Source organism: Camelus ferus, chromosome 32 (genome assembly GCF_009834535.1).
Source record: "Camelus ferus isolate YT-003-E chromosome 32, BCGSAC_Cfer_1.0, whole genome shotgun sequence".
NCBI lineage: Eukaryota > Metazoa > Chordata > Mammalia > Artiodactyla > Camelidae > Camelus > Camelus ferus.
This window is the reverse complement of record NC_045727.1, coordinates 18,268,756-18,296,683: the sequence shown is the minus strand read 5'-3', so window position 1 is coordinate 18,296,683 and position 27,928 is coordinate 18,268,756. Positions and strand designations below refer to the sequence as shown.

At 45.1% G+C, this 27,928-nt stretch overlaps 1 protein-coding gene across 2 annotated transcripts; it reads right to left on the bottom strand.

Annotated features, from left to right (window-relative positions):
• Window positions 1-1,709: 1,709 nt before the first annotated feature.
• USP30 (ubiquitin specific peptidase 30) lies at window positions 1,710-27,714 on the bottom strand. Of its 2 annotated transcripts, none has more exons than XM_032471625.1 (13): window positions 27,500-27,714; window positions 24,242-24,351; window positions 22,918-23,100; window positions 20,058-20,161; window positions 16,769-16,867; window positions 16,136-16,181; window positions 14,921-15,015; window positions 6,527-6,586; window positions 5,945-6,031; window positions 5,235-5,315; window positions 4,922-5,141; window positions 3,178-3,298; window positions 1,710-2,439 (listed from the first exon to the last, which is right to left on the bottom strand). In XM_032471625.1, exons 1-13 carry the CDS (start codon window positions 27,580-27,582, stop codon window positions 2,175-2,177), a joined length of 1,554 nt encoding a protein of 517 aa, XP_032327516.1. In that variant the 5' UTR covers window positions 27,583-27,714; the 3' UTR covers window positions 1,710-2,174. The 2 variants fall into 2 exon arrangements, with proteins under 2 accessions (XP_032327516.1, XP_032327517.1); XM_032471626.1 differs by having other exon boundaries at window positions 16,136-16,178.
• Between the last annotated feature and the right edge of the window lie 214 nt (window positions 27,715-27,928).

The window sequence follows — 27,928 nt, the reverse complement described above, 5'->3', positions numbered from 1 at the left end:
AAAGAGGATGTTGGTATCAAATCGGTGAATTAGGACAGAATACCGGTTGCTTTTTTTTTCCCTAGCAAAACGATTCTTTTATTGCTATAATACACAGCAGATACAAAAGGTGCCTTTAGCAAATACATAAATCAGCAGTTGTTATGCCAGAAACTACTAGTGTAATGTACGTTTTCGCAAAAGGAAGCAACTCTGTAAATAACTTAAAACCGGAAATAAGATGACTTGGCTGCTACTTAACTGCCTAATAATTTACAAAATGAGGAAGTCAGGAGAAGAGACTTTGCATGGATATCATTCACATTTACAGCTGAGGCTCTGCCCCTGACCTGTGACCAGAGATCTGACAAGGAGACGTCCAGAGGATGAGGCACCCAGCATCTCTTTAATGGCAGATTTCAAAGAGGAGGCAGTGGCGGGACAGTGGTACCCAGAGCTACAGCTTTGCAAGGCAGCTGGAGGTCACGCAGTCGAGCACTTGTTCCCCCGGACTCACACACAACCTGCCACCAACAGATCAGAAGCTCCACGCTGCTCCTCTCACCCTGACGTTCGCGGCCTCGAGAACCTTCACAGGACAGTCTGTTGGGAGCGAGTGCTCTGGGTCCTCAGGACGAACACCGGCCGGTGGGACGGTGGTCCCCTGGGCCTCTGGCGCTTACGCCTGACCCTAAGGCACTGTCTGCAGGCGTCCGCCAGCTCGCGCCCACCAGGGACAGAGCAGTTCTTAGCCTTACCCCTAGTGACCTTTCGGATGCGTCTGATTCCAGATCTTATCTCTGAAGAGTCTGTCTAAATTTAGTATCCTTTTTTTTAAATAAAAAATCTCGCTGAAACACAGACCGCTGTGATGTCAAAATTCTTTTGGCCCTGGGCTGCATCCGTGAGACTTACCTGGAGGGGGAGGAGACGCTCAGTAGTCTTTTTGTGTGAGGCTGCCGGAACTGAATGCACTGGGAGTGTGGACCTGCGACAGAGCGACAGTACTAGGTATTAGCTGGAGTTCTATGTTTAAACGGTGTTTTTCTAAAACTTCTTTCTTGTTCTTTGTGGGAAGGCCTGGAACTCCGATGGTCGTCGAGTTTAACTCTTCACTTTACAGACGAGGAAACTGAGGTCCAGAGAGGCTGCAGCCCCGGGGCCAGGGCCCTCTGTTCTGAATCTGGCTCTCAGAGGGAGGCCAGGATTGTCTTTGTGGCCCAGCCCCTGCTGGCCCCGCCTGTAAACCTTAAGAGCTCTGCGTGGGCGGTGAATACATGGATGAGAATCACTGTCCATGGGGGATCTGTGTGTGAGAAAGGGTTTCCCACGGAGCAGAGGAGTCGTAAGCGAGACAGGAGGCCGCTGAGTTCCGGCTGTTCACATGCCCGATGGGACGCGGTACCCGCATCTCCAAGTCCGCTGTACGAAAAACAGGAGCAGCCAGAAAGCGGTTCACCGGTCACTGACCAAGCGGTGAGAGGCCCTCCTCGAGGGGCAGATTTGGAAATGAGCTTTTACTATATACGAAGAATTGAAAGGTTATAAAAAGACATACAAAAAGGAGGGAAGGCGGTAGGCTTTAGGCATCTTTAACTCTTCTTTTGCTCTCTGTTCAGTTAACTTTGGGAGGAACAGAGCTTTCCAAAAACTTGTTTCTGTGACTCTCTGACAATGTGGATTTTTCCAGAAGGCATGTGCTACAAAAGCGATTGAAAAGTGAAAGGCACTTTTTCTTCGAAATTGTTGCCTTTAATAATTTCACTAATTCAACCATTTTTACGGGCCAGCTTATTAAAAGTAAGAGATCTATGCTGAAACATCAGGGGCTCAGACAAAGTTAACTCCCCTCTGAGAACACCTAACACAGCGGGGTACAAAAAAGGGGCTTCCAGAGTCTGGTTTCTTTAATTACCTGTATCAGTTGAGTAACGAGACGCTCTATACAGAAGGACTGCCTTCCTAACAGGGCAACAGTGCCCTCCAGCGCACACCAGCGGGCAGTGTGGGGAGCCGGATCGGGTTTGAATCGGGGCCTCTGGCTCCCGTGTGAAACCTGCTCTAAGAACACACCAGGAGGCTGGAGGAGTCTAGTGGAGCTGCGTACAGTACACACACTCGCAGGCACACGCACACGCACAGACACACACAGTTTGGACAGTGCCATCAGCTCTAGCTTTGGGGCTGGCGCAGGCTCATTCTTCGGACTTGTACTCCCGCCCCTGGTGCTGCATCTTGGAGAGAACGCGCTCGTAAAACAGCAGGTATGCACTGGACGACAGGACCTCCTGCAGGCTGGCCTTGCGGACGGTGTCGTCAGAAACCCACAGCCACTGGTTGCTGGTGGACAGAGGGCTCTTGGCCGAGGGCGGGGACCGCCGGTAGGTCACGAAGTGTCCGGAGTGCATGTCTCCGTGGTGCACGACAACCGCCATCAGCTGGAAGAGGTACGTGGAGGAGCTGGACGGGAGGAACAGACGCCAGGCATTTACCAGTACGGCAGGGCGGCTTACGGGCAACAGCAAAAAAGGACAGGAATCCTAGAGGTCCGACAGGAGGGGGCTGAAACAGTGGTACATCCGTACAACGCAATACTGCTCAATACTAGGGGGAGGGTGTAGCTCAGCGGTAGAGCACATGCCCAGCAGGCACAAGGTCCGGGGTTCAACCCCCAGCACCTCCATTTAAAAATAGGTAAATAAATAAACCTAATTACCTCCCCCCATTAAAAAAAGTACTGTACAGCTCGTAAAATACACACGTACGTTTACTGGCATGGTGAACTGTCCATCCTGCGAGTGTGTGTATGCTGTGGGGTACACACACACACACACACACACAACTTTGCAGAGTGGAAGGCCTTAGAGATTTCACTGGTGATCTCTAGGTGGTATCCCAAGAAATTTTAAGTTTTCTTCTTTATACTTTATTTACACATACTTTCATATACACATGTAAACACATAACACTGAAATGTTATGTACCCTTTTTTAAACTGAAGTACAGTCAGTTTACAATGTCATGTCGATTTCTGGTGTACAGCAAAATATTTCAGTCGCACATATACATACATATATTCGTTTTCTTAATTCTTTTTCATTACAGGCCATTACCAGGTATTGAGTATCGTTCCCTGTGCTAATTCCTATTTGTAAAGTGGTCAGTGAATGAAGCACGTACTCCTGGAGAGCGACTCACCTGTAGTCGGGAACGGCTGGGAGAGGGAAGGGCACCGGGCTTGGCAGGGTGGGCAAGAAAGGCGGGGAGCAGGCCCCATTCATGAAAATCTGTGTTTTGCAGCCCCCAGGCTGGTTCCGACCTGCAAGAGAAAAAGGCCCGAGGCAACTGAAATGAGCAGTGGCTTTGGGGAAACAAAGCATGGCTCCGATTAGCTTGAAGTTTTAACTCCCCAATGATGCTGCAGAGAAAAAACAGATAGTTTATTTTGTATTATGTTGATTCATAAAACTTCCTACCTTTTGGTCCCTGCCTGTTTTAACCCCGAACAGGAAAATGTACCCAGCTCCTGGTCTACGGCTCACCTGGACAGCTCTGAGAGTCTTGGAGATGCCTGGCCCTGTCTGCTAAAGACACGCATCACAGTCAAGCAGTAGCCAACTTACTGGCATTTTGCCCTAAACCCAGGGTTCTCAACCTTGACGCCATGTACATTTGGGGCTGGAGGTCGAGTGGCATCCCTGTCCAAGCACCAGGATGAGGTGCAGTAGCTCCTCCTCTCCCAGCTGTGACAACCAAAAAGGTCCTTAGCCATTGCCCAGTGTCCCCTGGGGGGCAAAACTCCCTGTTGAAAACCACGGATGGAAACATTCTCTCCTCTTTGTCAGCTCCCAAGGAACAACAGCTGTCAACAGCATTGAGACGTGTTCATGGATGTAGATAAGATAATTAAGGAGATAGTTACATCTCTTTTCCTTTCAAGGGTCAAATTTGGGGGCCTTTAAGTACTAAGTACTTCACTGTTGGCCTCTTGGACCACAATGCTCTGAACATGGGCAGACCTGCACCCGCCCCGGCAGGAGGAGGAAGCCAGAGTGAAGAGGTCCATGATTTAAAACTCTTCCCTGAGCCCTCTTCCCACCCAGGCTGTTCCTGACATTAATCTACTGATCTGTAGAGAAAGGATGACACTTGGTCACCCCATGAATGATGTCCGGCCAGGCCACACAACTGTGCACGTAAGAAAGGAGGGTGCTAGGGAGGGAAAATCCGGGGTGCGGGGAAGACTCTTGGTTTGATGGTGAGCGGTACACAGGTGGTGAGTTCAGGCCTGAAGCCTTGGAAGTCGGTGGATTCTCTTTACCTACAAAGAACTCAACACACTACATACGCACCTTTACAAGATCACCCAACACTCCCCTCGAGTGCCAGTTCCCACATCTGCTGTTTGCCCCTGGACCAGTCACTCAGCCTCTGGGAGCCTCGATTTTATCTTCAGTGAGACTGAGGGTGATAACAGCTACCTGGCTTCAGTGGGACCCAATTCAGTAACCCCAAGGGAGGACCGTAATGAGATCAGATAAGTGAGCAATTCAGTAAAGAAGTATCAACCCAAACGAGATGTTCGGGGGTCCTCAGCCAGGACACTGGCCCCCCACGTTTCTGTATAAATAAGCTGACTGTGTTGCGGGGGAGAAAAGAGAAGAAATGCACTGGAGGGAGGTAAGCCAAATACTGTTTAGTCAGAAGACCAGAAAGCAATCTTCGACTTTCCGGCCAATACTTTGCCACCTGTTTTAAAAATCAGACATCTCACTACGACATCATTTTAACTCTTTTACCAAACTTTCCCTTGCCCACCCCGACCCCGCTGTTCTCAAGAACGGAAGCCACCATGGGACAAGCCCTGCCCTGGTGGCACAGGGGACCCAGAAGCTTCCCTGCTCTGCTGCAGATCTTGGCCGTGTCGACCCCTCAGGCGCACCTGGTCTGGGGGCCGCCGGCCCGTCCTGCAGGTCCAGCGAGGGCCCCGCGTCGTCGCGTGGCTGGGGGCTGCGGGGACCCGGCTTGTGTCCGAGGAGGCGGTATTTGTAGATGTCCATCATCAGGAACTCGTTGAACTGCACGTGCTCGTGCCGCTTCAGGGGCGCGCCGTGGCTGGACCAGCTCAGCCGCTGGAGGTGGATGCACAGGCACTGGGGGAGCTGCGGGAAGGAGAGAGGCCGGGAGGAGCCGCATGTCGGCAGCGGGACAGGGACCTTGGGGGCCAAGCCAGCCGGCCTGAGGCAAGGGCTCACCTTCCCTAGTTTCAGCTGTTTGACAAAAGTGGTCCTTTGGTGTTCCACCTTCTCCCCGCTCAATGTCCCTTGCGCTTCAATCTGAAATAGAGGAAACCTCTCTGTGTAGGATTTCTGGAGCCAGGAGCTCCAGGGGGAGCTGCAGGTCAGGCTGGTGTCCCATTGCACTCACCTGGCCCTGACTCCTCCCTGTGGGAAGAACTCCGCTGCCCAACTGTGTGCCAGCTGTGTTCACTGTTTTAGTCATTAACAGGGACAGTGGAGGCAAAAGATAAAGGAAGAGGCCCCACTGAAACTCTGAACTATCATGTCATCTACTTTGCTCTGGGTCTTCAAAAACTGTGCTCTGCAGTTCCTCTTAATTCAGAGGATGAAATTCCATTGCCTGGGGGAGTCAGGCAGGTCATTGCGCTAAGGCAGGTGTGAGACAGGTGGGCGTGGAGGGGACCGGAGAATACTGGAGTGGGCATGTCCCACCACAAAGTGCAGCATTCTGATTTGTTCTTTAAACATTTCATGGATGAAACAAAACTCATCTGGGGGACTTAGTCCGTGGGCCACCAATTTCCTAACCAAGTTAGGCAGAAATGGCTGTGGCTGAAGAGAGCCTCTGGGTAGTGTCACAAGAGCCCAGGGCCAAGCGCGTGGGAGGCGCAGTGCTGGGACACACGGGCCAGCTCGGGAGGTGGCATCTGGGGTTAAAGCCATACCTTCGTACAGTTGTCACAGACGACGTCCCGCACTGATTCTGACGAGATGAAGTGGTGAAGGCAGTGGTCCAGGGTCAGTGGATGACCCTACAGCACAAGAAGAACATTCAGGATTACAGTTCTGGGAGAAGTACTCTGAAACTGCTAACAGGGAGAACTGCAGAGCTCCATTCTACCTGGGTAGGCAGTAAAGCTTCACCGACACGAGTGGGTGCTTCCTGAACAACACGAAGCTCAGAGCAACCGAGATTTGCTATTATGAGTGGATGTTCAAGGCTTTGAGGACCTAACACTGCAGAAAATTATGGGCTTCCACACTCTTTAGATATGTCTGAACTTGAGTTAATGTGTGTATGTGTGTGTGTGCTCAAAAAAGCCAAAATTTCTGCAGCCAGGAAGAAACCGGCCACCTTTTTCTCCCCTCAAACCAAGCCATGCTTCCACAGATTAAAACTAGGACAGGTTCAACCAGCCAAGTGTCTGAGTAACGTGTACTACTGAGCTACGCAAAATGTCTCAAAGCCCTTTCCGATTCAAATGTCTCCAAAACAGACCCCAGATCAAGCACAGATCAGTACGTACCCATGTGGCAGCTGGAATACTTAGTGAAAGGCTATCAAAGGTATCAAATCGAACGGGACTCTGAAACACATATTGCAGAAAATCCAGAAAGGACTTAGGTTCAATTCAAAGCGTTACAGGTGGGAAGACACATGCCTACAAAACAGTTTAATATTTAGATGCCCCATATTAACACACTAAAACATAAAGTACTTACCTAGAAGCAAATTCTACTAAAAACAACTTTGTAAACATAAGAAGCACAGTAATACTAAAGGACAGCTTGGAAACATTGTACAGTAACATACATGCCTCAGCAGTTTGGGGATTTTATCCTAAGGAAATAACCGTGGATAACATAACTACCAGGATGTTCATCACAGCATCATTCATCATGGCAAAACGTGAGTGGGTACAACTTCTAGGGAACAATTAGATAAATTGTATCATGTCCATGTGGAATGGAATACTATATTAAAAATGGTGTAGAAGAATACATGATTATATGGAAAGAAGTGCATGTTATGTTATTAATTGCAAAACAAAATGATAAAATAAGGTGAAGAGTTCCTGCTCTTGATGATGGCAGAGTAGCCTGGCCAGACTAACTCTCCTTGAGATGATCGTTGTAAGATGTGGCCCAGATCAAAACACTCTCAACGACTGGAGGGCTAAAGAGCAGGGAGAAACTGAAAAGAAGTCAGCTCTTGGAAAGATAGGAACTCTGTGCGTGAGATTTCCACTGTGTGGCTTTTTTGCCTGAGGGTATGCCCCCCCCACCCCCCCCCAATCCATGCAGTTCAGTGTTGGGTGGGACAAAGCAGCAGTCTTACAAGGTTGAGGGATCAGAAGGCAGTTCAGGGCTGGTACAGAGGCTTGAGGAAATTCCAGAAAGAGAGGAGCTAAGAGAGGATAAGCCCTAAAGTCTATGTATAAACCCCACCCAACTCCATGGCTGAGCCCTGAACCACACAGACACAGAGGAGATGCCAGGGAATCTGGCCAAAAGCGGCAGCTGGAGGCTGAAAACACTGAGCAGAGATTCTGCGGCCCAGGGCTGGGGAGATGGAGTTCGGAGTTTGGGCTCACCCAAGTCAACTGCCTGCTAGAACAGAATTCATTATTTCTCAGAGAAACATACCAGAATCCAGAGTCTTTACTACAATGTCAATATGCAATAAAAAAAAAAAAATGACTAGACGTACAATACAAAGAAGGAAGTGTGACCCGGGGCGCAGGGAAGAGGAGATGGTGACCTGGATGGTGAAATCCGCACAAGGACCTTTAAAGGAGGATTATAATGTGTTCAGGGATGTAAAGGAAGAGCTATTTAGATCTGGGGGAGGACTAACGGAGAATGTCAGCAGAGAAATGGAAATTATGAAGAACCAAATGCAAATTATACAACTAAAAGGAACAACAACTAAAAGGAAGAATTCACTAGGCAAACAAATTCAAGATGGAAAAGAGAGTTAAACTTGAAGATAGGTCAAGAGAAATGATCTAAATTGAAGGACATGGAGGAAAAACACTGAAGGAAAAAGAACCAAGCCTCAGTGACCTGTGGGACAATATCAAATGGACTAACAAGTGAAGAACGGGGCATACATTAAAAAAAAAAAATTAGCAGCCAAAAAATACACAAACTCGGTGAAAAACATAAATGTACAGACTTAAATTCAGCAAATTCCAAGCAAATACAAAGAAAACTGTAGCTATGCACCGCACGTACAAACTACTGAAACCCCAAAACAGAGAAAATCTTGTAAGCAGCCAGAGAAAGTAATGACACTTTACATACAGAAGAAAGAATGCTTAGCATTAGAAACACTGGAGGCCAGAAGACAACAGAACAGTGTCTTTAAAGAGATGGATTTAAAATAAACCAAACCTAAACAGCAACACTGTCAACCCAAAATTCTATATGCAGCTGAACTATTCTCCAAAAAAAAAAAAAAAAAGGGCAAAACAGGAACATTTTCATATAAATGGTATCTAAGTGAATTTGTTAATAGACCTGCAAGATACTAAAGGAATATTTCTAGACTGAAGGAAAAAAACATCAAATGGACTTAGAGCTACAGGAAGCACCGAGGTATACTGAAAGTGGTAAATATAAAAATTTTTTCTTTTGAACACATGTAGCTGTTTAAAGCTAAAACTATGACAGTGTTGTGGGGTTTATATACGAGAAAAGCGAGCAGAAAGGATAGGGTACCAGAACCATACTTTTGTAAGGTTCCTTTATTTTACACAAAGGAATATGATATTAACTCAAAACAGACTGTGATAAGTTAAAATTGCAATAAAATGAAGTTTATCCCAGAAACACAAAGCTAGTTTAACATTAGAAATGTCAATCACATTAGAAAAATCAATCACTGTAATTCACCACATTAACAGAATAAAAGAAAAATTTTATTCTGATCATCTGATCATTTTTATGCCCGATCATCTCAATATATGCAGAGAAAGCATGACAAAATCCAATCATTATTCATGACAAAAACTCTCACAAAGTAGGAATAGAAGAGAATTTTCTCAGTGTGATAAAATGGGTATATGAAAACTCAAAGCTAATATTGTACCTAATTATGCAACACCAAATATTTGCTTCTTAAGATTTGAAACAAGGCAAGGATGCCTAGCACCACTCCTACTGAACTTTGTACCGGAGATCTTAGCCAGGGTAATAAAACAAGAAAAAGAAATAAAAGGCACAAAGATTGGCAAGGAAGAAATGAAACTGTCTCTATTTACAAACAACATGATTATTTACACACATATTCTAAGGAATCTACAACAAAACTTCTAGAACTAGTAAATTTTTGCATTATCTCAAGATACAGGGTCAATATACAATTATATTTCTATATACTAGTGGCAAATAGCTGGAGAATGATGTTTAAATTCCACTTAAAACAGAAAAATAAGAGAGATAAATGGGCAACTTACAGATTAAAAGATATTGAAGACAAATGAATTGTAATGGATGGACCACATATATTTTTAAAAACTTTTTAAATTGCAGTATAATTTACAATGTTGTGTTAGTTTCAGGTGTACAGCAAATGATTCAGTTTTCAGATTCTTTTCCATTATGGGTTTTTATAAGATATTGAATATAGTTCCCTGTGCTGTACTGCAAGCCCTTGTTGTTTATCTATTTTTTATATAGTACCGTGTATATGTTAATCCCAGACTCCTAATTTATTCCTCCCCCCAGCCCTCACTTTCGCCTTTGATAACCATAAATTTGTTTTCTATGTCCGAGTCTATTTCTGTTTTGTAAATAAGTTCATTTGTATCATTTTTTTAGATTCCACATGTAAGTGATATCATATGATATTTGTCCCTCTCTATCTGACTTACTTCACTTTATAATCTCTAGGTCCATCCATGTTGCTGCAAATGGCAGTTTCATTCCTTTTTATGGCTGAGTAATATTCCATCGCATATATGTATATGACAACTTCTTTATCCATTCATTTGTTGATGGGACATTTAGGTTGCTTCAATGTCTTGGCTGTTGTGGATAGTGCTGCTGTGAACATTGGGGTGCACGTATCTTTTCAAATTAGAGTTTTCTCTGGATGTATGCCCAGGGGTGGGGTTGCAGGATCATATGGTAACTCTATTTTTAGTTTTTTAAGGAATCTCCATACTGTTCTCCATAGGGATTACACCAATTTACCTCCCCACCAACAGTGTAGGAGGGTTCCTTTTTCTCCACACCCTCTCCAGCACTTATTATTTGTACACTTTTTAATGATGACCATTCTACCTTTTAATGATATCTCTTTGTAGTTTTGATTTGCTTTTCTCTAATAATTAGAGCTACTGAACATCTTTACATGAGCCTATTGGCCATCTGTATGTTTTCTTTGGAGAAATGTCTATTTAGGGTCTTCTGTCCACTTTTTGATTGGGTTGTTTGTTTTTTTGATATTAAGCTGTATGGGTTGTTTGTATATTTTTGGAAATTAATCCTTTGTTGGTAGCATTGCTTGCAAATATTTTCTCTCAGGCCATAGGTTGTCTTTTCACTTTGTTTAGGGTTTCCTTTGCTGTGCAAAAGCTTTAAAGTTTAACTAGGTCCCATTTGTTTATTTTTGTTTTTATTTCCATTACTCTAGGAGAAAGATCCAAAAAAACACCACTGCAACTTATATCAGAGTGTTCTGCCTATGTTTTCCTCTAGGAGTTTTATAGTATCTGGTCTTACATTTAGGACTTTAATCCATTTTGAGTTCATTTTTGTATATGGTGTTAGAGAATGTTCTAATTTCATTCTTTCACATGTAGCTGTCTGGCTTTCCCAGCACCACTCATTGAAGAGACTGTCTTTTCCCTATTGTACTTTCTGGCCTCCTTTGTTGTAGATTAATTAATCCTAAGAACACAGGTTTATTTCTGGGCTCTCTATCCTGTTCCATTGATCTTTATGTGTTTTTGTGCCAGTACCATACTGGTTTTTGTTTGTTTGTTTGTTTTTGGATTTTTTTTTAAAAATGGAAGTACTGAGGATTGAACCCAGGACTTTGTGTATGCCGAACATGCACTCCACCACTGAGCTATTACCCTCCCTGCCCCGTGCCATACTGTTTTGATTACTGTAGTTTTGCAGTGTAATCTGGAATCCAGGAGCATGATTCCTCCAGCTCTGTTCTTTCTCAAGATTGTTTTGGCTATCTGGGGTCTTTTGTGTTTCCATACAAATTTTAAATTCTTTTGTTTTCATTCTGTGAAAAATGCCATTGGTAATTTGATAGGGATTGCACTGAATCTATAGATTGTCTTGGATAGCACGATCATTTTAACAATAGTGATTCTTCCAATACAGAAAAACAGTGTATCTTTTCATCTGTTTGTGTCATCTTCAATTTCTTTCACCAGTGTCATAGTTTTCAGAGTAGAGGTTTTTTGCCTCCTTAGGTAGATCTATCCCTAAGTATTTTATTGTCATGTATGGACCATATTTAAAAAAAAAAAAAGATTCAACATCATTAGTCATCAGGGTAATGCCAATTAAAACCACAATGAGATACCATTTTACACACTACAGGATGGCTAAAAATAAAAAGTCAGATAATACTTATTGGTGAGGATGTAGAAAAGTTGGAAACCTCATTCACTGCTGGCAGGAATGGAAAATGGAAAATAGTCTGGCTGCTTCTAAGAGGGTTAAACACAGAGTCACCATCTGAGCTAGCAATTCTACTCCTAGGGAGATACTCAAGAGGAATGAAAACATGTTTACACAAAAACTTGAGCATAAATGTTTGTAGTAGTGTTATACATAATAACCAAAAAGGGGAAACAACTCAAATGTACATCAACTGATGAATGGATAAGCAAAATGTGATGTATCCATACAATGAAATAGTATTTGGTAATGAACAGGAAGGAAGTGTTGACATAGACTACAACCTGGAGGAACCCTGAAAACACTATGCTGAGAGAAAGAAGCTAGTCTCAAAGCACCATGTAGTATATGATTACATTTATATGAAATGTCTAGAAGAGGCAAATATTTAGAAATAGAAAGTAGATTAGTGGCCTCTAGACACAGCCCTACCCACTAGAGGTCCGGGACCAAGCTTCACCCAGCAGTGGGCAGGCACTGGCTCCTCCTGCCAGGAAACCTGCATAAGCCTCTAGTCCAGCCTCATCCACCAGGGGCAGATACTAGAAATAAGAAAACAATAATTCCAAAGCCTGTGGAAGGAATCCACAAGCACATAGAAAGACAGACGATATAAGGTGGCAAAGGAGTATCTCCCAGGCCAAGGCACAAGAGAAAATCCCAGAAGAAGTAAGTGATGAGGAGATAGGTGATTTATCTGAGAAAGAGTTTAAAGTAACAATGGCCAAAATGTTCAGAGAACCCAAGAGGTGTATAGATGCACAGAGTGAAGTTTTGGAAAGAGTTGGAAAATACAAAGAATACCCAAACAGAGCTGAAGAATAAAATCACTGAAATGAACAATACACTAGAAGGAACCAACAATAGACTAAATGAGGCAGAAGAATGGATCAGTAAGCTAGAAGACAGATTAGTGGAAATCACTACTTCAGAACAGAAAAAAGAATAGAAAGAAACGAGGATAATTTAAAGGAACTCTGCAACAACATAAAGCACACTAATATTTGCATTATAGGGGTCTTAGAAAGAGAAGAGAGAGAGAAAGGACCTGAGAAAATTTTTGAAGAGATAATAATCGAAAACTTCCCCAACTTGGGAAAGGAAACAGTCACCCAAGTCCTGGAAGTGCAGAGTACCACACAGAATTAACCCAAAGAGGAACATACCAAGGCACATAGTTAACAAATTGACAACAATTAAGGATAAGGAGAAAATATTAAAATTAGAAGAGAAAAGCAACGAATAACATACAAGGGAACTCCCAAAAGGTTATCAGCTGATTTTTCAGCAGAAACTCTACAGCCCAGAAGGGAGTGGCACGATATATTTAAAGTGATGCAAGGGGGAAACTGACAACCAAGAATATTCTATCCAGCAAGGCTCTCGTTCAGACTTGATGGAGAAATCAAAAGCTTCACAGATGAACAAAAGCTAAAAGATTTCAGCACCACCAAACCACCTTTACAACAAATGTTAAAGGAACTTCTCTAGTCATCAAACCATAAGAAAAGAGAACAAAAAGAAGAGAGAAAATAAAGAGACTTACAAAAGATTGCTTTGGCTGTTCAGCGTCGTGGTTCCTTATAAATTTTGGAATTGTTTGTTCTAGTTCTGTGAAGAATGTTGTGAGTATTTTGATGGGGGTTGCATTGGATCTGTGGATTGCTTTGGGGCAGTGTGGACATTTTGATGGTGTTGATTCTTCCAATCCAAGAGCACAAGAAATCTTTCCATTTCTTTGTGTCATTTTGGTTTTCAGAGTATAGGTAACCTCCTTGGTTTAGTTTATTTCTAGGTATTTTGTTGTTTTTGACGTAATGGAAATGTCTCTGCCAGTTATAAAATTCTGGTTTTTGAAGAGAAAAAAAAAAGTGAATGAAGGGCCACAAATGGAAAAATAGCTTTCTTTTTTATGAGTGAGTTGTATTCCATTTTATGTGTGTGTGTGTGTGTGTGTGTATATATATATATATATATATACTGCATCTCCATTATCTATTCAACTATTGATGTGCACTTAGGATGCTTCCATATATTGGCAATTTATAAATAATGTTGCTGTTAATAGCAGGGTGTATGTATCTTTTTGAGTTAATTCTTATTTTGTGGTTGGCTTTATTCCTTTGATAACTATGTAAGTTTAAAAAGCTAAAGCTCTAAATGTTCTTAGAAACAAAGAACAGTACATATATGTAAATTTAAAAATATATGTGCAGTTAAAAAAAATGACCTATCAAGCCATGAAAGACATAGAAGAAACTTAAAAAGACATTATTACTAAATGAAAGAAGCCAGTCTGAAAAGGCTACAAACTGTACTACTCCAACCAAATGACATTCTGAAAAAGGCAAAGCTACAGAAACAATAAAAAGATCGTGGTTTCCAGGAGTTTGGGAGAGGGAGGGAGGGAGGGATGAATAGATGGCGCACAAGGGATTTTTAAAGCAATATAATTATTCTGTGTGATACTGTAGTGGTGGCTACATGCCATTATGCATTTGTCAAAACCCACAGTATGTACAACATCAAGAGTGAACCCTAATGCAAACTATGGACTTTGGTTGATAATAATGTGCCTGTGTTGGTTCATCGATTGTACCAAATATGCCACAGTGATGAGGGATGTTGAGGGTAGGGGAGTATCTATGTGTGAGTGGGGAGGGCTATGTGGGAACTCTGTATTTTCTGCTCGGTTCTACTGTGAACCTGAAACTGCTCTAAAAGAATAAAATCTATTTAAAAAAAAAAAAGTAGATTAGCAGCTGCCAGGGGCTGACAGTGTGGGGGAAATGGGGATGGACTGCTAATGGGTACAGAGTTGAGTTTTTGGTGGGGAGGGTGATGAAAAATAGTCTAAAACTGACTGAGGTGCCATTTGAACAATCCTCTATTTTTGCATCAAGGTAGAGAATTTCCATAACAAAAAATTATTTTAAAAAAATCTCAAAAGCCAAGGTGGGGGGTGGGGGTGGGGGAACCATGCACAGAAAACAAAACTGGAAAAAAAAAACAAACCAAAAAACCCAGCCCTAGAATCTGCTGCATTCACCATGGGTACAGACCCCACCTTAGGATGCAAGACCCTGCCAGTCCCCGTCTGCTGCTCTTGCTGCAAAAGATACCGTTTGCGGATTAACTGGAATGTCAGCGCTGACCAAAGCAAGGCAGTCAGTCTACTAAGCGTACAGAGCCCAGAAAAATCACAAACCCCAAACACCAATCTTCACGAAACCTCGCCAGAAAATATCAAGTATCGCTATTATACGTACCTGGTGTTCACAGTGCTTGCAGACCATGTTACTAGTAAGTCTTCCGTGAAAAGGGTGCTGAGACTTCCAGTGATTAGATGTGGGATGAGGAGCGCCTGGAACACAGAACACCTTTTGACACGCCACCTCTAGCCCTTTGGCCCCAACCTCAAAATCCACCCTCCTTTTGAGTATGTGGCAGAAACGCCCTCTTAAGAAAAAAAAAAAGTTCCTGAAAAGGAAATTGAAAGACCTCTCCTCATTGACTTCCATCAAAAAGACAACCCGTTCCCTTCACAGGAGAATTTGCACAGGTCTTTACATGTGGTTTCTGTATAATGGGTAAAGCCACATTTTAAAAAGGAAATTTGTTTGATGACGTCTTTCTACCAACATTTGCTTCAAATGTCTGAGACGTCACAAGATATACACCATAGGTGAACATTCCATGAAGGGAGATAAACTTCTGAAATCATTAGAATAAGCAAGTTCAGAAAAACTAGGCTTTTGGGGGATAGGGTGGGTGTGAGTGGAATAAACATGGCAGCGTGTATGCTGGTGAGAACCACGAGCTGCAGGTCAGGCCTGCCCAGGCTGGGTCCTGGCTTTGCTTCTCATGAGCCACTTGACCTGGAAAATCCCTTCATCTCTGTAAGCCTCAGTTCACTGGAAATGAGGAGAACTGTGACCCCATTATCCCTCACACCATCAACTTCACAGAGCTGTTGTGAGGCTTAAATGAGATATTTCAGGGCCTGGCACATGGTATGGGCCCAAAAGATAATCGTTCTTATCACTACTGGCGCCCAAAGGAACTGACATGTCATTTTTTTTTTAAGTCTTAAGAAAACAGTGTCTTTCTAAGGAGGATGGGGATCATTTGCAGTGACAGTGGCCAAAGTGGAAATGCTGAGAACGTGGCAGTTTCAGCCTCAGGAAGTTCCTCATAGGACCGATTCAAGAAAGAAAAGAGAAAACCCTTGTTGCAGGGAGAAGTAAGTCCGTTTCAGAGGAAGCTGAGCAGGGGGCCGGGGTGTTGATCGAACAATTCAAGATGTTCACCAGGGGAATAGTTTAAAGCTGTTGCCAAAACACAAACTCCTTTCAAGTCCACACACTTCAAGTCAGAATAGATGGCACCAGGAGAAACGTAATTTTTTAAAAACATAAAGCAGATGACTGTCATATCTGAAAAGTACACATCTCATGGGTTAGAGTTCAATGGAAAGTGACTACCTCTGGTGCGGCAGGTTATCTGTCTGGGAGTAATTTCAGGTTGCTGCTGTAGAGAAAGAAAAAGAAACAGACTGAAACCCCGACTGCCGTCCCCCTGATCACCCTCACCCCACTCCTAACCAGTTTCTCACCAGTTTCTATGCCAACTGCACCACTCAGAATCAACTTTAAACCAAGCTTCCTGAAAGTCGCCTTAATTACGCTCTCTGGTTCATTAGTGTACCTATTTCATCACCAGATCTAATCGAAACACATTTCCTCTCTGGAATACTTTCCCCCTTTACTAGTTAACTTTTATCAACTCCCTAACACTTACAAAGTGCCCGGAAAATGAGATTCCCTTGGCATTCCTATGGTTCCTCATTCCTTTGTATTCAACAGGGGAAAAAATACATTTTTTCCTCCCAAGGCCAAGACAGATTGCAGCAACGAATCATTTTAAAGGGACTTGATTCCCACCCCCTCCACCGAAGTCACCAACCGCCAAGGGGTAAGTTTCAGGCACCCATTACTGGTTTTTATTGAATCTTACTTTTGAGTTTATAAAGTTGTACAAAAATTACACCAGCGTTCCTGATACCTATTAAACATGCATACACCACCTTACATGCATCGAAGATGTTAATGGTTTACCTCCAGGGAGTGCACGTCAAACAAATGTGTGACCCGGGGCTGGCGGTCCCGTTCATCCTCCAGTGACGAGGTGATGACATGGAACAGTTCGTGAGCGTCCTGTCAAAGGGCAGAGCAGGCTTCAGACAGGCCCGAGGAGCCTGGGGCAGCATCAGAACCCCCCCCCCACACCCCCATGTGGATGACCAGGAAGACCCCTAGGGTTAATGTGGACAGGATTTGCCTTCACCTGCTCGGGGCCCCAGTGCATTAAATGGACACAGTTACATCCTAGACATTTTTGCAAGGAAAGACCCTTGACTGAGAGGCCCAAGGGGAGAGAGAAGGAAAGAAAGCTGGGGGGCTTGGGGGGCAGCCTTCACGCCAGATCTGAGCCATCTCAGGGCCTGTTTTAGCTTTACTGGGGTGGCCTAACTCCCTCTCCCCTCGATGACTTTTCTTTTTTTTAATCGCCTCCTCCTCATCCTTCAAGGTCCTCCTGAGGGGGAACCTCCCTCACCAGCCCTCCCTGTCAGCAATAGTCCTGCAGGCTCTGCCTCCAATTCACCCCCAGTTCTGAGGTCTCTCCATCTCCCCTGCTGCAGTCGCAGCCAGCCGGCCCAGGCCTGGGTGCCTGCAGCAGCCTCCCCGCAGTCCTCTCTGTTTCTGTCCTGCTCCCCTGCAGTGCCCCCTGTACACAGCAACCACCACTGTCTACACGTAAGTCAGATCAAAGCAGCCCCCTGTTCAGAGCTCCTCAGGGCTCCCCACCGCACACAGAGCAGAAGCCCAGCTCCTGCCCTCAGCCTCCCAGGCCCCGCACAACCTGCCCCCTGAACCTCCTCTCCTCCTCTGCTCTCCCCGCCCGGGCCTGAGCCCTGTGGGCCTCTCTGACATTCTCCAAATGCTGCGTCCCTGCAGCTGCTCAAAGCTTTCGCCCTGGCTCGCTCCACTGTCCGGAACCCTCCGCCCCTGGACCTCCCTCCTTTCGGGCTTCAGGTCTCAGCTGAAACCTCAGGTCTCCAGAGAAGCCGTCCCCATTTAGAGGAACCCCCGCATCGCGCTCTCTCATCCCCCACCCTCAGTCCTCCTGACACCTCATCAGCTCACCACGCTTATTTTCTCCTCAGCACATCTTGAAATTACCTGCTGGCTGGAGCCCCCCGACCCTCATAGGACAGGCGCTCCGGGGGCATAGGAACCCTGCAAGTCATGTTGGCTGCTACGGCCGAACACCCTCCACTGGCCCTTCGTGGGGCAGGCATTCAACAAACATTTTCTGCACATACAAATGAATCCCCTCCAAGACTATGACTGGCAGTTAGCAAGAGTGAAGGAGACTCAAAGATAAATAAGGCAAGGCTCTGCCCTCGGGGGCAGCGGCAGACATGGCAGCCCAGCTGTCATCCACGAGCCCCGGACATGGAGCCTGAGGGAGGACCAGCTCTTCCTGACAGCCAAGGCATCCGGGCTGGCCCTTGAAGCCTGGGCAGTTGTTCTCCAGGGAGAAAAATCCCAAGACAGGATGGAGACAGATCCAAAACCTCTTCAGTCACCATCAGCCCTGTAAGTACCTGACCTTGAGAAAAGGATCAGGATCACAGAAGAGGGCGGAGCTAAAGAGCACGCACCCTACCGCCAGACTGGCTCTGCCACTCAAACAGCCGTGTGACTGTGGGCCAGTCACCTCACGTCTCTGAACCAGTGTTCTCACCCGTGAAATGGGGGAGACTAACAGTAACTCCATGCAGGGCTGTTGGGAGGATTCAATCAGATAATTCACATACTTGGCCCAGAGCATCCCCAGCTCTGGCTTTAGACACCGAGAGTGGAAGGGTGCTGCTGATTGACTAGATCGTGAATAGTGAAGAAGTGGACAAGGCCCCGTGCTTGTCCAGACGCTCTGGATGACTCCAAAGAGGAAAAGAACCACAGGCACACGTGCTTTCTCTTTCCCACGCACACTCCAGCGCTACGTGGCTCAGTGACAGCGATGGGCCAAAGACGCTGGAAATAGTCCCCAGCAGAAACTAGGACTTAAGTGTGTCCTTGACAGAAGAGCAGGACTTTGAGAAGGTATCTGACGTCCTCAGGGACTAAATCTCAGTCACTCTCTCAGTTTAGAGAAACATAAACTGTAGCTAAAAAATTCCAGTTGCCAGAGGAGGAGTTACTTAAAAAAGTAACTTCTAAATGGAAAAACATTTCAACATATAGTGGATTAATGCAGAAGCATTGTGAGGAAGTAGAGATACTGGCGGCATCAGGGTCAAAAAGTAACACGTGTAAAACACGGCTTCAGATCAAAGTGGACACAGAGAGCATCTTTAAAGATAAGGAGAGCGAGGAAGCCTTCCCACCTCGCTTTGCAGAGTTTTAAAATGCCTCTCGCTTCAGCCCCACAGTTTTGGGAGCCCAAAGGCTCTGGTCCAGGGGCCGGATGGTGGAGGCAGAAGCAGCCCTTACCAACCCGGAAATGGTGGGGGGAGGATGTACCCCCAGAAGTGAACATCACCGGGAGCTAAAGTTTTGGTCCCTAGAACTTTACTCTCTCAGCCTCAGCCTCGTCCTCTGGGGAAGGGGAGAAGGGTGGCCAGAGTCAAGAAAGACAATAAGGCTGTAGTTGTGGAAAAGGGGGGTGGGAGTAGCTGGAGGAAGGCCGTGGGGCTGCATGAGGCAGCTGATCAAGGTTTGGGGCCACTTAAAGAAGGTATGGTCTAAAAAAGGATCTCACATGAACCTCTGAGCCTCTAAGGTGAAGCCACCTGCCTCTCTCAAAGGACCCAGATGTCCCCATCATCCGCTGAAATGCAAAGTCACTCCAGAACTAAAAAGCTTTCGGCCCTTTGGCAACTGTATGTTTACACCCTATCCTGCAAACCTTCCATCAGGAGAGGAGGAATGAAGTTCATGGCCTGGTCCCAGGACACCAGGGCTGTCTGAAACGGCACAGACATGTCCACGCAGGCCAGGCAACTGCAATAACTCATGTTGACTCTTCTGGCCACAGCATTACAGCTGTTCTCTTTCTCTTTTAAATAATTTTTATTTCCTGTTTTCCCCCATTGTCTTTAATTAAACCTTTTAAGCACATTTCTTTTTTGGGGGGGTAGTTAATTAGGTTTATTTATTTATTCTAATGGAGGTACTGGGGATTAAGGATGTCGTGCACGCTAAGAACCAGCCCTAGCACAGAGCTGTACCCTCCTCGGCCAATGGAGCTGTTGCCTAGCCAGCATGGCGAGCTCAGGCCCCAGCTCATCAGAGGGAAGGATTCTCCAAGTAAACCTGTCTCGAATGTTGTGTTCACCTGTTCTTCAAATGAGGAGATCTGCCATCTGTACATTCTTAAGACGTCCAACAAGCAGCTCGCATCCAAGACCTCATCATCAGTAACTTCTTGGCAGGATAAAGCTGGAAACAAAGAAGGCAGCATGGTCACTATGTGAACCAGCAGAACAGCTGACCAGAACACCCTCACAGCATGTCAAAGCTGGTTCAACGTCTAAGGACTGTAAAATGCACCTTGGAATTATGTATCTTTCATTGTTCTTCCCCGCAGCCTTACCCCATGCTTAGTATGCTATCAGACACTCTGCGTTTGTTGAATGAATGTAATGTTTCACGAGGCTGCAGTGTTTAAACAAAGTAATTGACCTTCAGATATCTGAATTACTATCATCAATAATTTATTGTTGTAAGATTCATACTGAATAAAATGATTTTCACTCGCAACTCTGAGGGACGAGAGGGCCCTTAAACATTCATCTGGTCCGACGCCACACTCGCTGCCTAACCACCCGCCACGGGGCTCTTTCCCATGGCCAGAAGGCCTTCACTTGTATTTGTTTGCATTTCAGTTTCTGATTCTCATAGCAAAGCATCAAGCTCTAAGAGGCAGCCTGAAAGGGTCTTTTGAGTGGTTCATTTTTCAATCAAAGTAGAATCAAGCCTCATAAGTAAATATAAAAGTTTGACGGACTTATAAATTTATATTACAATTCCATCTGGATCAGGGGTGGGCCAACTTTTTCTACAGTGTCAGATCGTAAACATTTTAGGCTTTGTAGGTCTTCGTAGCAACTACTCAACTCTGCCACTGCAGCGCAAAAGCAGCCACAGATATATGTAAACAAGTGGGCATGGCTGTGTTTCAATAAAACTTTATTCACAAAAACAGGTGGTGGGCCAAATTTGGCCCAAGGGCCATAATTTGCTGATTCCTGATCTTGACCATCCTCCTTCCCAAAGCATATTATGATGGGCCAGTATATGACACCGGCCCAGTACTACTAGTGCACGGGAGATAAAAATACAGGAGCCGGGTTTCTAGGAGTTCCGTGACTCTCCAGATAAACTAAGCGGGCCAGTTTCTTCCCTTTGAGCTGCTGTCAGTGAACTGGAGACTGCTTTGAATATTTCAGGCTCTGATCCTGGAAGTTCTGAACACCGCCTGCCCCACCCCTGTCAGAACACGGCTGGTGAAAAGGGGGGTGACCTGGGGAGAAGCAGCAGCAAAGGGGCCCTGAAGCTCAGCTTATCAGGGCAAATATACCCCCAGGTCAGACCTTTACCTCCAGAACAAAGGTAGCCAGGCAGGAGAGGCACCTCCCCTTCCTTCTTCCTCCTACACCTTGAGCTGCCCTTCTGGCTTTTTCCTTCCCAAGGAAAATTTTCAGGTCTCCTTTAGCCCAATTTTGCCTAAAATGCTATGGGGCAATGTGGCAACGTCTACTAATTTTCATGTCCTACAATCCAGCAGTTCAATTTTCTCAGGCTCCCCCTAGCTTATGCGCGTACACAGGGAAACCTTCACTGCAGCCTGCTTATCTGACGGCACCAGAAGCAAATGGCTAAGTAAACCGGCGTGTCTCAACATTGTGGACACTGTGCAGCTGCCAAAGTGACTGAGGTGTGCAAATCACATAGCTGATAAGGGACTGACATCCAAATGTATCAGGAACTCCTAGAATGACTGCTTAATCATTCTCCTGTTGGATAAACACATTCTTTCTTTTATCGCCCCATTACAACTAGGTGTTGGAGATCTTTGTGCATACAGCTGGCTCACCATATCCACTGGTTCCATATCCTCGGATTCAACCAACCAAGAATTCAAAATACTCGGGAAAAAAAAAAATTCCAGAAAGTTCCCAAAAACAAAACTTGAGTTTACCACGCACGATATTTACACAGCATTGACATTCTATCAGGTATTATAAGTAAAGCAGAGATGACTTAAAGTTTATGCAATGATGTGTGTAGGTTTCACTCTGCCATTTATAAAAGGGACTTGAGCATCCGCAGATTCTGGTATCTGTATGCACAGGTGAGAGGGGGTGCCCAGATGTCATGGGGGGAGAAACCAGCTCTACAGTCAGAAAAGGTGGTTTAAAAATGAAGTTAGATGGGTGGCTTCTTAAAACCTTTACCAAGGACGTGCATATGGTGGCTCTCCAAGCTCGGGGCCGGTGTGCGGCTGTTCCCAATCTTGTTTGCCCTCGGAACGCCAATTCGGGCTAGCGTGAACCACGGTCCACCGAATCACTAGGTCAAATGGCTCTGGACATGTTGCAAGCTATTACTCTGTGGTTCCAAACTGCTTTCCAGAAAGGCTGCCCCAAGTTACACAACCATCTGCATGTACGGACCTATCACCCAACAGGTCAGGATTGTTGGATTTGTTTTTTCAATGCCTGCTGACAGGCCAAAAAAATTGGTACCTCACTGTTACGTTATTTATATTTCTTCAATGACGGCCAAATTGAATATATGAGTATTTTGATTTTGTTTGTTAGATACACTCTGCATCTATCTAAATACACATTTGTATTATTTCCTTTGCGAATTACTGTATTTCCTAGGCTTAAGATTTTTTTTTTAACTTTAATGTTTTTGAAACCAGAGGACTTCCTACCATCAAAAATGCTTAAATGGCAGGGGATTTCTTTTCTTCCCTAAAAAGCTGCTCCTAAGCTGATAATTTTTTAAATAAATGATTACATCTTTGATTTTAAAAAACACCTGTTTGTATCTATTGACCCTTTAATGTGTTTTTCATCATGGTCTGTATGGTCTTTTCCTATACAAAGGCTGTCATCCCCTGGCCTGTCATCTGCGCTGCTGCTTTGAAAATGCACACAGTCCCCTTTAAATTCCCAGCGAGGTACCTTTCAGGAGGCGCAGCAGTGTTAAGGACAAACACTGGTGCTGGGCGGGGTCCTTCTGACCCCGGGCGTACTGGGTGGTGAACTCTTCCAGCCACTTAATGAAAGTGGGGCAGGCGGACAAGCCCTGCAGCAGGGAGTTCATGAAGCAGGTGTTCCCCAAGTTGACCAGGCCAGGCACCAGCCCTAGAAAAGTTGGGGGCAGAAGAGAACAGCACATCACCTTGGACCACCTCTTTTTTCCTCTCCCATTTGGGACCCAGAGTTCCTGCACCGCGGCCTGGGATCTGAAATCCCAGTCTCAGAAGTCCTCATCCACAGCGATCAGGGGGCCGGGGCTTCTATCCCAGCCGAGGCCCGGTCCTAGTATTGCTCCTGCGGGAGACTGTAAGCCACAGAAGGGCAGGTCCGGGCCCCGTGTGACTTTAGAAACTTTATCAGAGTGTCTGGCACAGCCTGGTTTACAGTGAATGTGCAGAAACACTTAGTAACTTCTCTCTCTCTTTCCCTCCCTCTGTCTCTCTCCTCTGTTAAGAAAGCAGTGTTTCTCCCAGCAGAAGGAAACCATTGTTCTGTTCCTGCTTCCCAGGACAATGATTCTGTTCTTCTCATCAGTAGAAAAGAACACCACTACTGCCGTTCTGATCACTCCTTCTGCAAAGAGATCAACAAAATCTGACACATTTCCCTCTTCTGCTGAAATTAAAACCAACTAACAAAACTCTTTCATTATGAAAGTTCTCAAACATGCACAAGAGAAGAGAGGGTATACAATGAACCCCAATTACAACCATCTCCAGATTTAACAATGATCAACATTTTGCTATGTCTGTCTCTTTTATTTATTTACTTATTTGCTTGGGCTGAATTTTCATCAATATGAGTAGAGCAACATTTATAAAAGCAAGCTTTTTTTTTAAAATCAGGAAATAGATCTTTGTGTTAATGAAGAAACTAACTTGAAACACTGACTAGTGACTAGCAGCTGTTCGGTGAAGGCACAAGTGCATCGCACAATTAGTCAGCTGCACTACTGAAAAACACAATGGCCGTATTAATGAGAACACTCAAGACAATTAAGTCACTTGAAATTTTTCTTTACAAAGCTTGTCTCAAACTCAAGACTTTAGAGGGTGTGAAATGTAAATTGTTTTACTACAGGGTATGAAAGAATGAGTCATTAAAATTAACTTCTATTTAAAAGAAAAGTACTATTCACAAAATTGAAGATATAAGAGAACCAAAAATGCCCTGCCCTTTTGGGACTGTTTTTGGATAACAAGGGTTTGGGTCAGGTCTACAGACCATGACGCAAAGGTCTCCTTACCTTTTCTACGCTTCTTTCTTTCTGTAATGGGACCCCAAATCACGTATATCCCCGCTGCCAGGGCAGCGGCAATCCCGCCGATGACACCCCAGTTCTTCATGACTTTATATCTAAAAAAGAAAGATAAGTTTACTGTCTCCCCTCATCACAAATGCAATGTTACACAGAACTATATTCAATAGCTTGTAACAGCCTATAATGAAAATGTATAGCTCAGTGGGTAGAATGCATGCTTAAGATGCACGAGGTCAGGGGTTCAATCCCCAGCATCTCTGTTAAATTAAACAACAACAATAACAATAATAATAATAAATTAATAAAACCTAATTACTCCTCACCAAAAAACCCAAAAGAATAAATTAAATAAACAATAAATAAAATTTAAAAAAAAGAAAAAGAACACAAAAAGGAAAATATATATATGTATAACTGAATCACTATGCCGTGCACCAGAAGATAACACAACATTGTAAATTGACTATATTTCAATTAAAAACATTTTTCAAAAGATAGCAATTACAGATTGTGCTAAGAAAACATTTGCTTAAGGGTGAAGGTTAAATGAGATAACCTGTATACAAGAACAACAACAAAAATTGAAAATCAGGAAAATAAGGTGGATAGTCGATCACATGAAGAAATTATTATTCATGTTTTAAATAACTGATAATAGTTATTTGTAAAGTATGTTTTCTTTTCTTTAAGTGGAGGTACTGGGGATTGAGCCCAGGACCTCAAGCATGCTAAGCATGTCCTCTACCAATGAGCTATACTCTCCTCACCTATGTGTGTTTTCTTTTTAATTTGTATATAATAAAATACATGCAGGTGGAAAAAACAAAACAAAACAAATGCAATATGTGTATATATAGGTGCAGGTATACAGGGAATGGTGTTTTATCAAAATAAACCACTGGCTCACCAAATGTCTAGCTTTCAAATTAAAGTAACATACAGTATAGAATTATATCTCAAAAATCAGCACATTTGGACATTAGGATTTAAAACCTAAGTCAGAGCACAACCTCCCAAAAGCCCCATTTCACTCAGAGGAGAAGCCAGGGCTTTCCTCCTGCTCTGCCTCTCACTCCGCTGCCAAACTGGCCGCCATCAGGGCCATGCTCCCACCCCAGGGCCTTTGCACTGCTGCTCCCTCTGCTTTGGATGCTATTCCCCGAGGTCACACTGCTGGGCTTGCTCTCCCACCTCCCCTTCACTCCTAACAAACTACTGGAACCTGAACTCCTGGTCCATTTTACCCAGTTCTACTTTTTCTTTTTACCGTAGCACTTACCACCTTCTACCAGAACATTCACTTATTCACCACGTTTATTGTTGGTCTCCCTCAACTGAAATACAAAGTCCCCAAGGGCAGGGATCTTTGTTTTACACACTAACACATCCCAAGGGTTCAGATCGTGCCTGGCACACACTAAGACACATAGTAGATTCTTGATAATATGTATTGAATGATTGGGACTTGGAGAAATATAGAAATGGATTTATCTTTTAGATTATTAAATGGGGCGGGGAGATATACAACAGTATAAAAGGTCCTCTAAACATTTATTAAGTTACAAATTTCTTAATTTGAGTCTTGACTTGAACACTGAAGTTATTCTTTTACTACAAATAAAGAAATTTCACCAGCAATTTATTTTTTAAAATTTTTCCGGGTGGGTGGTGGTAATTAGGTTTATTTATTCATTTATTTTGTAATGGAGGTACTGAGGATTGAACCCAGGACCTTGTGCATGCTAAGCACGCACTCTACCACTGAGCTACACTCTTCCCCTCACCAGCAACTTAAAACATTGTCTTTACACAGTTAATGTATCTCCACTAAGGCAAACAATAACATGTATGTACATACATATATGTGTAATATATACCTGAACATGTGTTGGATATGTATATATGTGTGTGTCTATAATATATTAGTACTGCTTCCATTTTTATAGAAAAGGAAACTAAGAGATGTAGCCAACTTTGTCAAAGTGCGTGAGGGAGTGTGGATCTGAATTTATGCCTATAGGGCTCTCAAGTCTGTGCTTAAAACCTTGAAGCTCATGGGGAAACTGAAAGACAGAATGTTAAAGGGATGGGAGAGAGGACTTGCCCGGGTTCTAAGCAGGGCGAGGACAAAAACCCCAGGGGTACATGGTGACTCTGGAGATCCCACAAGGAGCATAGTGGGGCCTGGGAGTGAAAAAAACCTGGCTTCTCCCCTCAGCTCTGCTGTCAGGTCATCTGTAGGGCCACAGGCAAGGCCATGTCAAGACACATTTCCCATCTACAGAACAAGGCCACTGGACAGGACAGCCATTGAGGACTTCCAGCCCTGGCATAATAAGCTCTTCAGACCTGCCCCAGTTACACGGGGAGGAAATGACCTAAGCAACGGGTCTCAGTCATTTAGGGTCAGTAAGGGGGAGGGGGCGCGCGCAGTACTCAGCTCTGAAGCCTGGAGCCCATGGGAGGATGAATAGAAGGGAAATAGGTACTCTGACAGGACTGGGGACCTACACCACTGGGGGTCCTAGCAGGACTGGGAGCTTTAAGAGGTTAAGAGATCCTGATTGGTTTAGGGGCCCTTGCAAGATAAGGAGTCATGAATAAGATTAGGGACCCATACAAACTAAGGGACCCCTGGCATAACTAGAGGGTGGGGAAGGAATAGGGGTTCTGAAAAAATTATGGGGGTAGGAGGAGCGCTAACATGGCCAGGGCATTTTGCAAGGTCTGAGAAACATGGCAGGACTCGGGAGCTTGACAAGATTGGGGAACCCTAGCAGGCCAGGAACTGACATTACTGGGGAGTCCTGAAGCGTTGGAGGGTATCCTGAAAGAATTAAGGGGTCCTGGAAGGACTGCGAGGCACTGAGAGCTTCAAGAGGCACTGGCAGAATTTGGGGCCTTGATAAGCCTGAGGGCCCCTGGAAGTTCTGGGGACAATGACAGGATTGGGGGAGGCACTGGCAGGCAGAGGAGGGAGGTACAGGGGGCACTGATAAAATTGGAGGAGCCAGCAGAACTGGGGATTGGGGACAGAACTGGCCTTGCCTAAGACCTGGAAGCCCTAGAGGCCCGTCGCTCCGCCCGCCCCAAGGCCTGGGCCTCCAACCCCTGCGGACGCAGAAGCCTCCAGAATGCTCACCCTAGCCCTGGGGACTCTGACTAGGGCGTGAAAGGGCCGCCCAAGGCCAGCCTAAGCACCCGGGTCCCGGCCTCTCCCCCGCCCCGCCCCCCGAAGCTCACCTGACAGCCGCCCCGGTCCGCAGGAAGCGCTGGATGGCCCTGTCCGCCGCGGTCATCGCAGCCTCCGCCCGGGAGCTCAGCATCGCGGCTGCGCGGGAGGCCCGCCGCCGCCCCCGCTGCTACCACCGCGGCTGGACCCAGCGTTCCGAGGGCTCCCGAGGCGGCGGAACCCGCGGCCAACGTTCCAGCTCCTCCGGGGAAGGCAGGCCGAGGACGGGCTCCGGGGAGAAACGGAAGTGACTGCCACCGGAGGACTAGAGCCGACGGACCTCAGACTTGTTCTTCCTTTTCCCCCTTAGCAACGGGCGTCGGCGTCGGTTGCTAAGGGAGGCCTTGCGGCCGGGGGCCGCTTGGTTTTTTAGCTTTGCTTCGGCTCCGTTCGTAAATACAGATGTCCCACTTCCAGAAGGGATCCTGGGTCATTTTTAT

Bases quoted from the DNA above. Each gene is read 5' to 3' on its own strand.
- USP30 (XM_032471625.1), bottom strand. From the start codon at position 27,582: ATGCTGAGCTCCCGGGCGGAGGCTGCGATGACCGCGGCGGACAGGGCC. The intron at 20,162-22,917 runs GTACCTCGCTGG...CTTTGTTTCCAG, and splicing joins ACTGCTGCGCCTCCTGAAAG to CTTTATCCTGCCAAGAAGTT. The intron at 15,016-16,135 runs GTAGTCACTTTC...TCTGTGTTCCAG, and splicing joins GATAACCTGCCGCACCAGAG to GCGCTCCTCATCCCACATCT.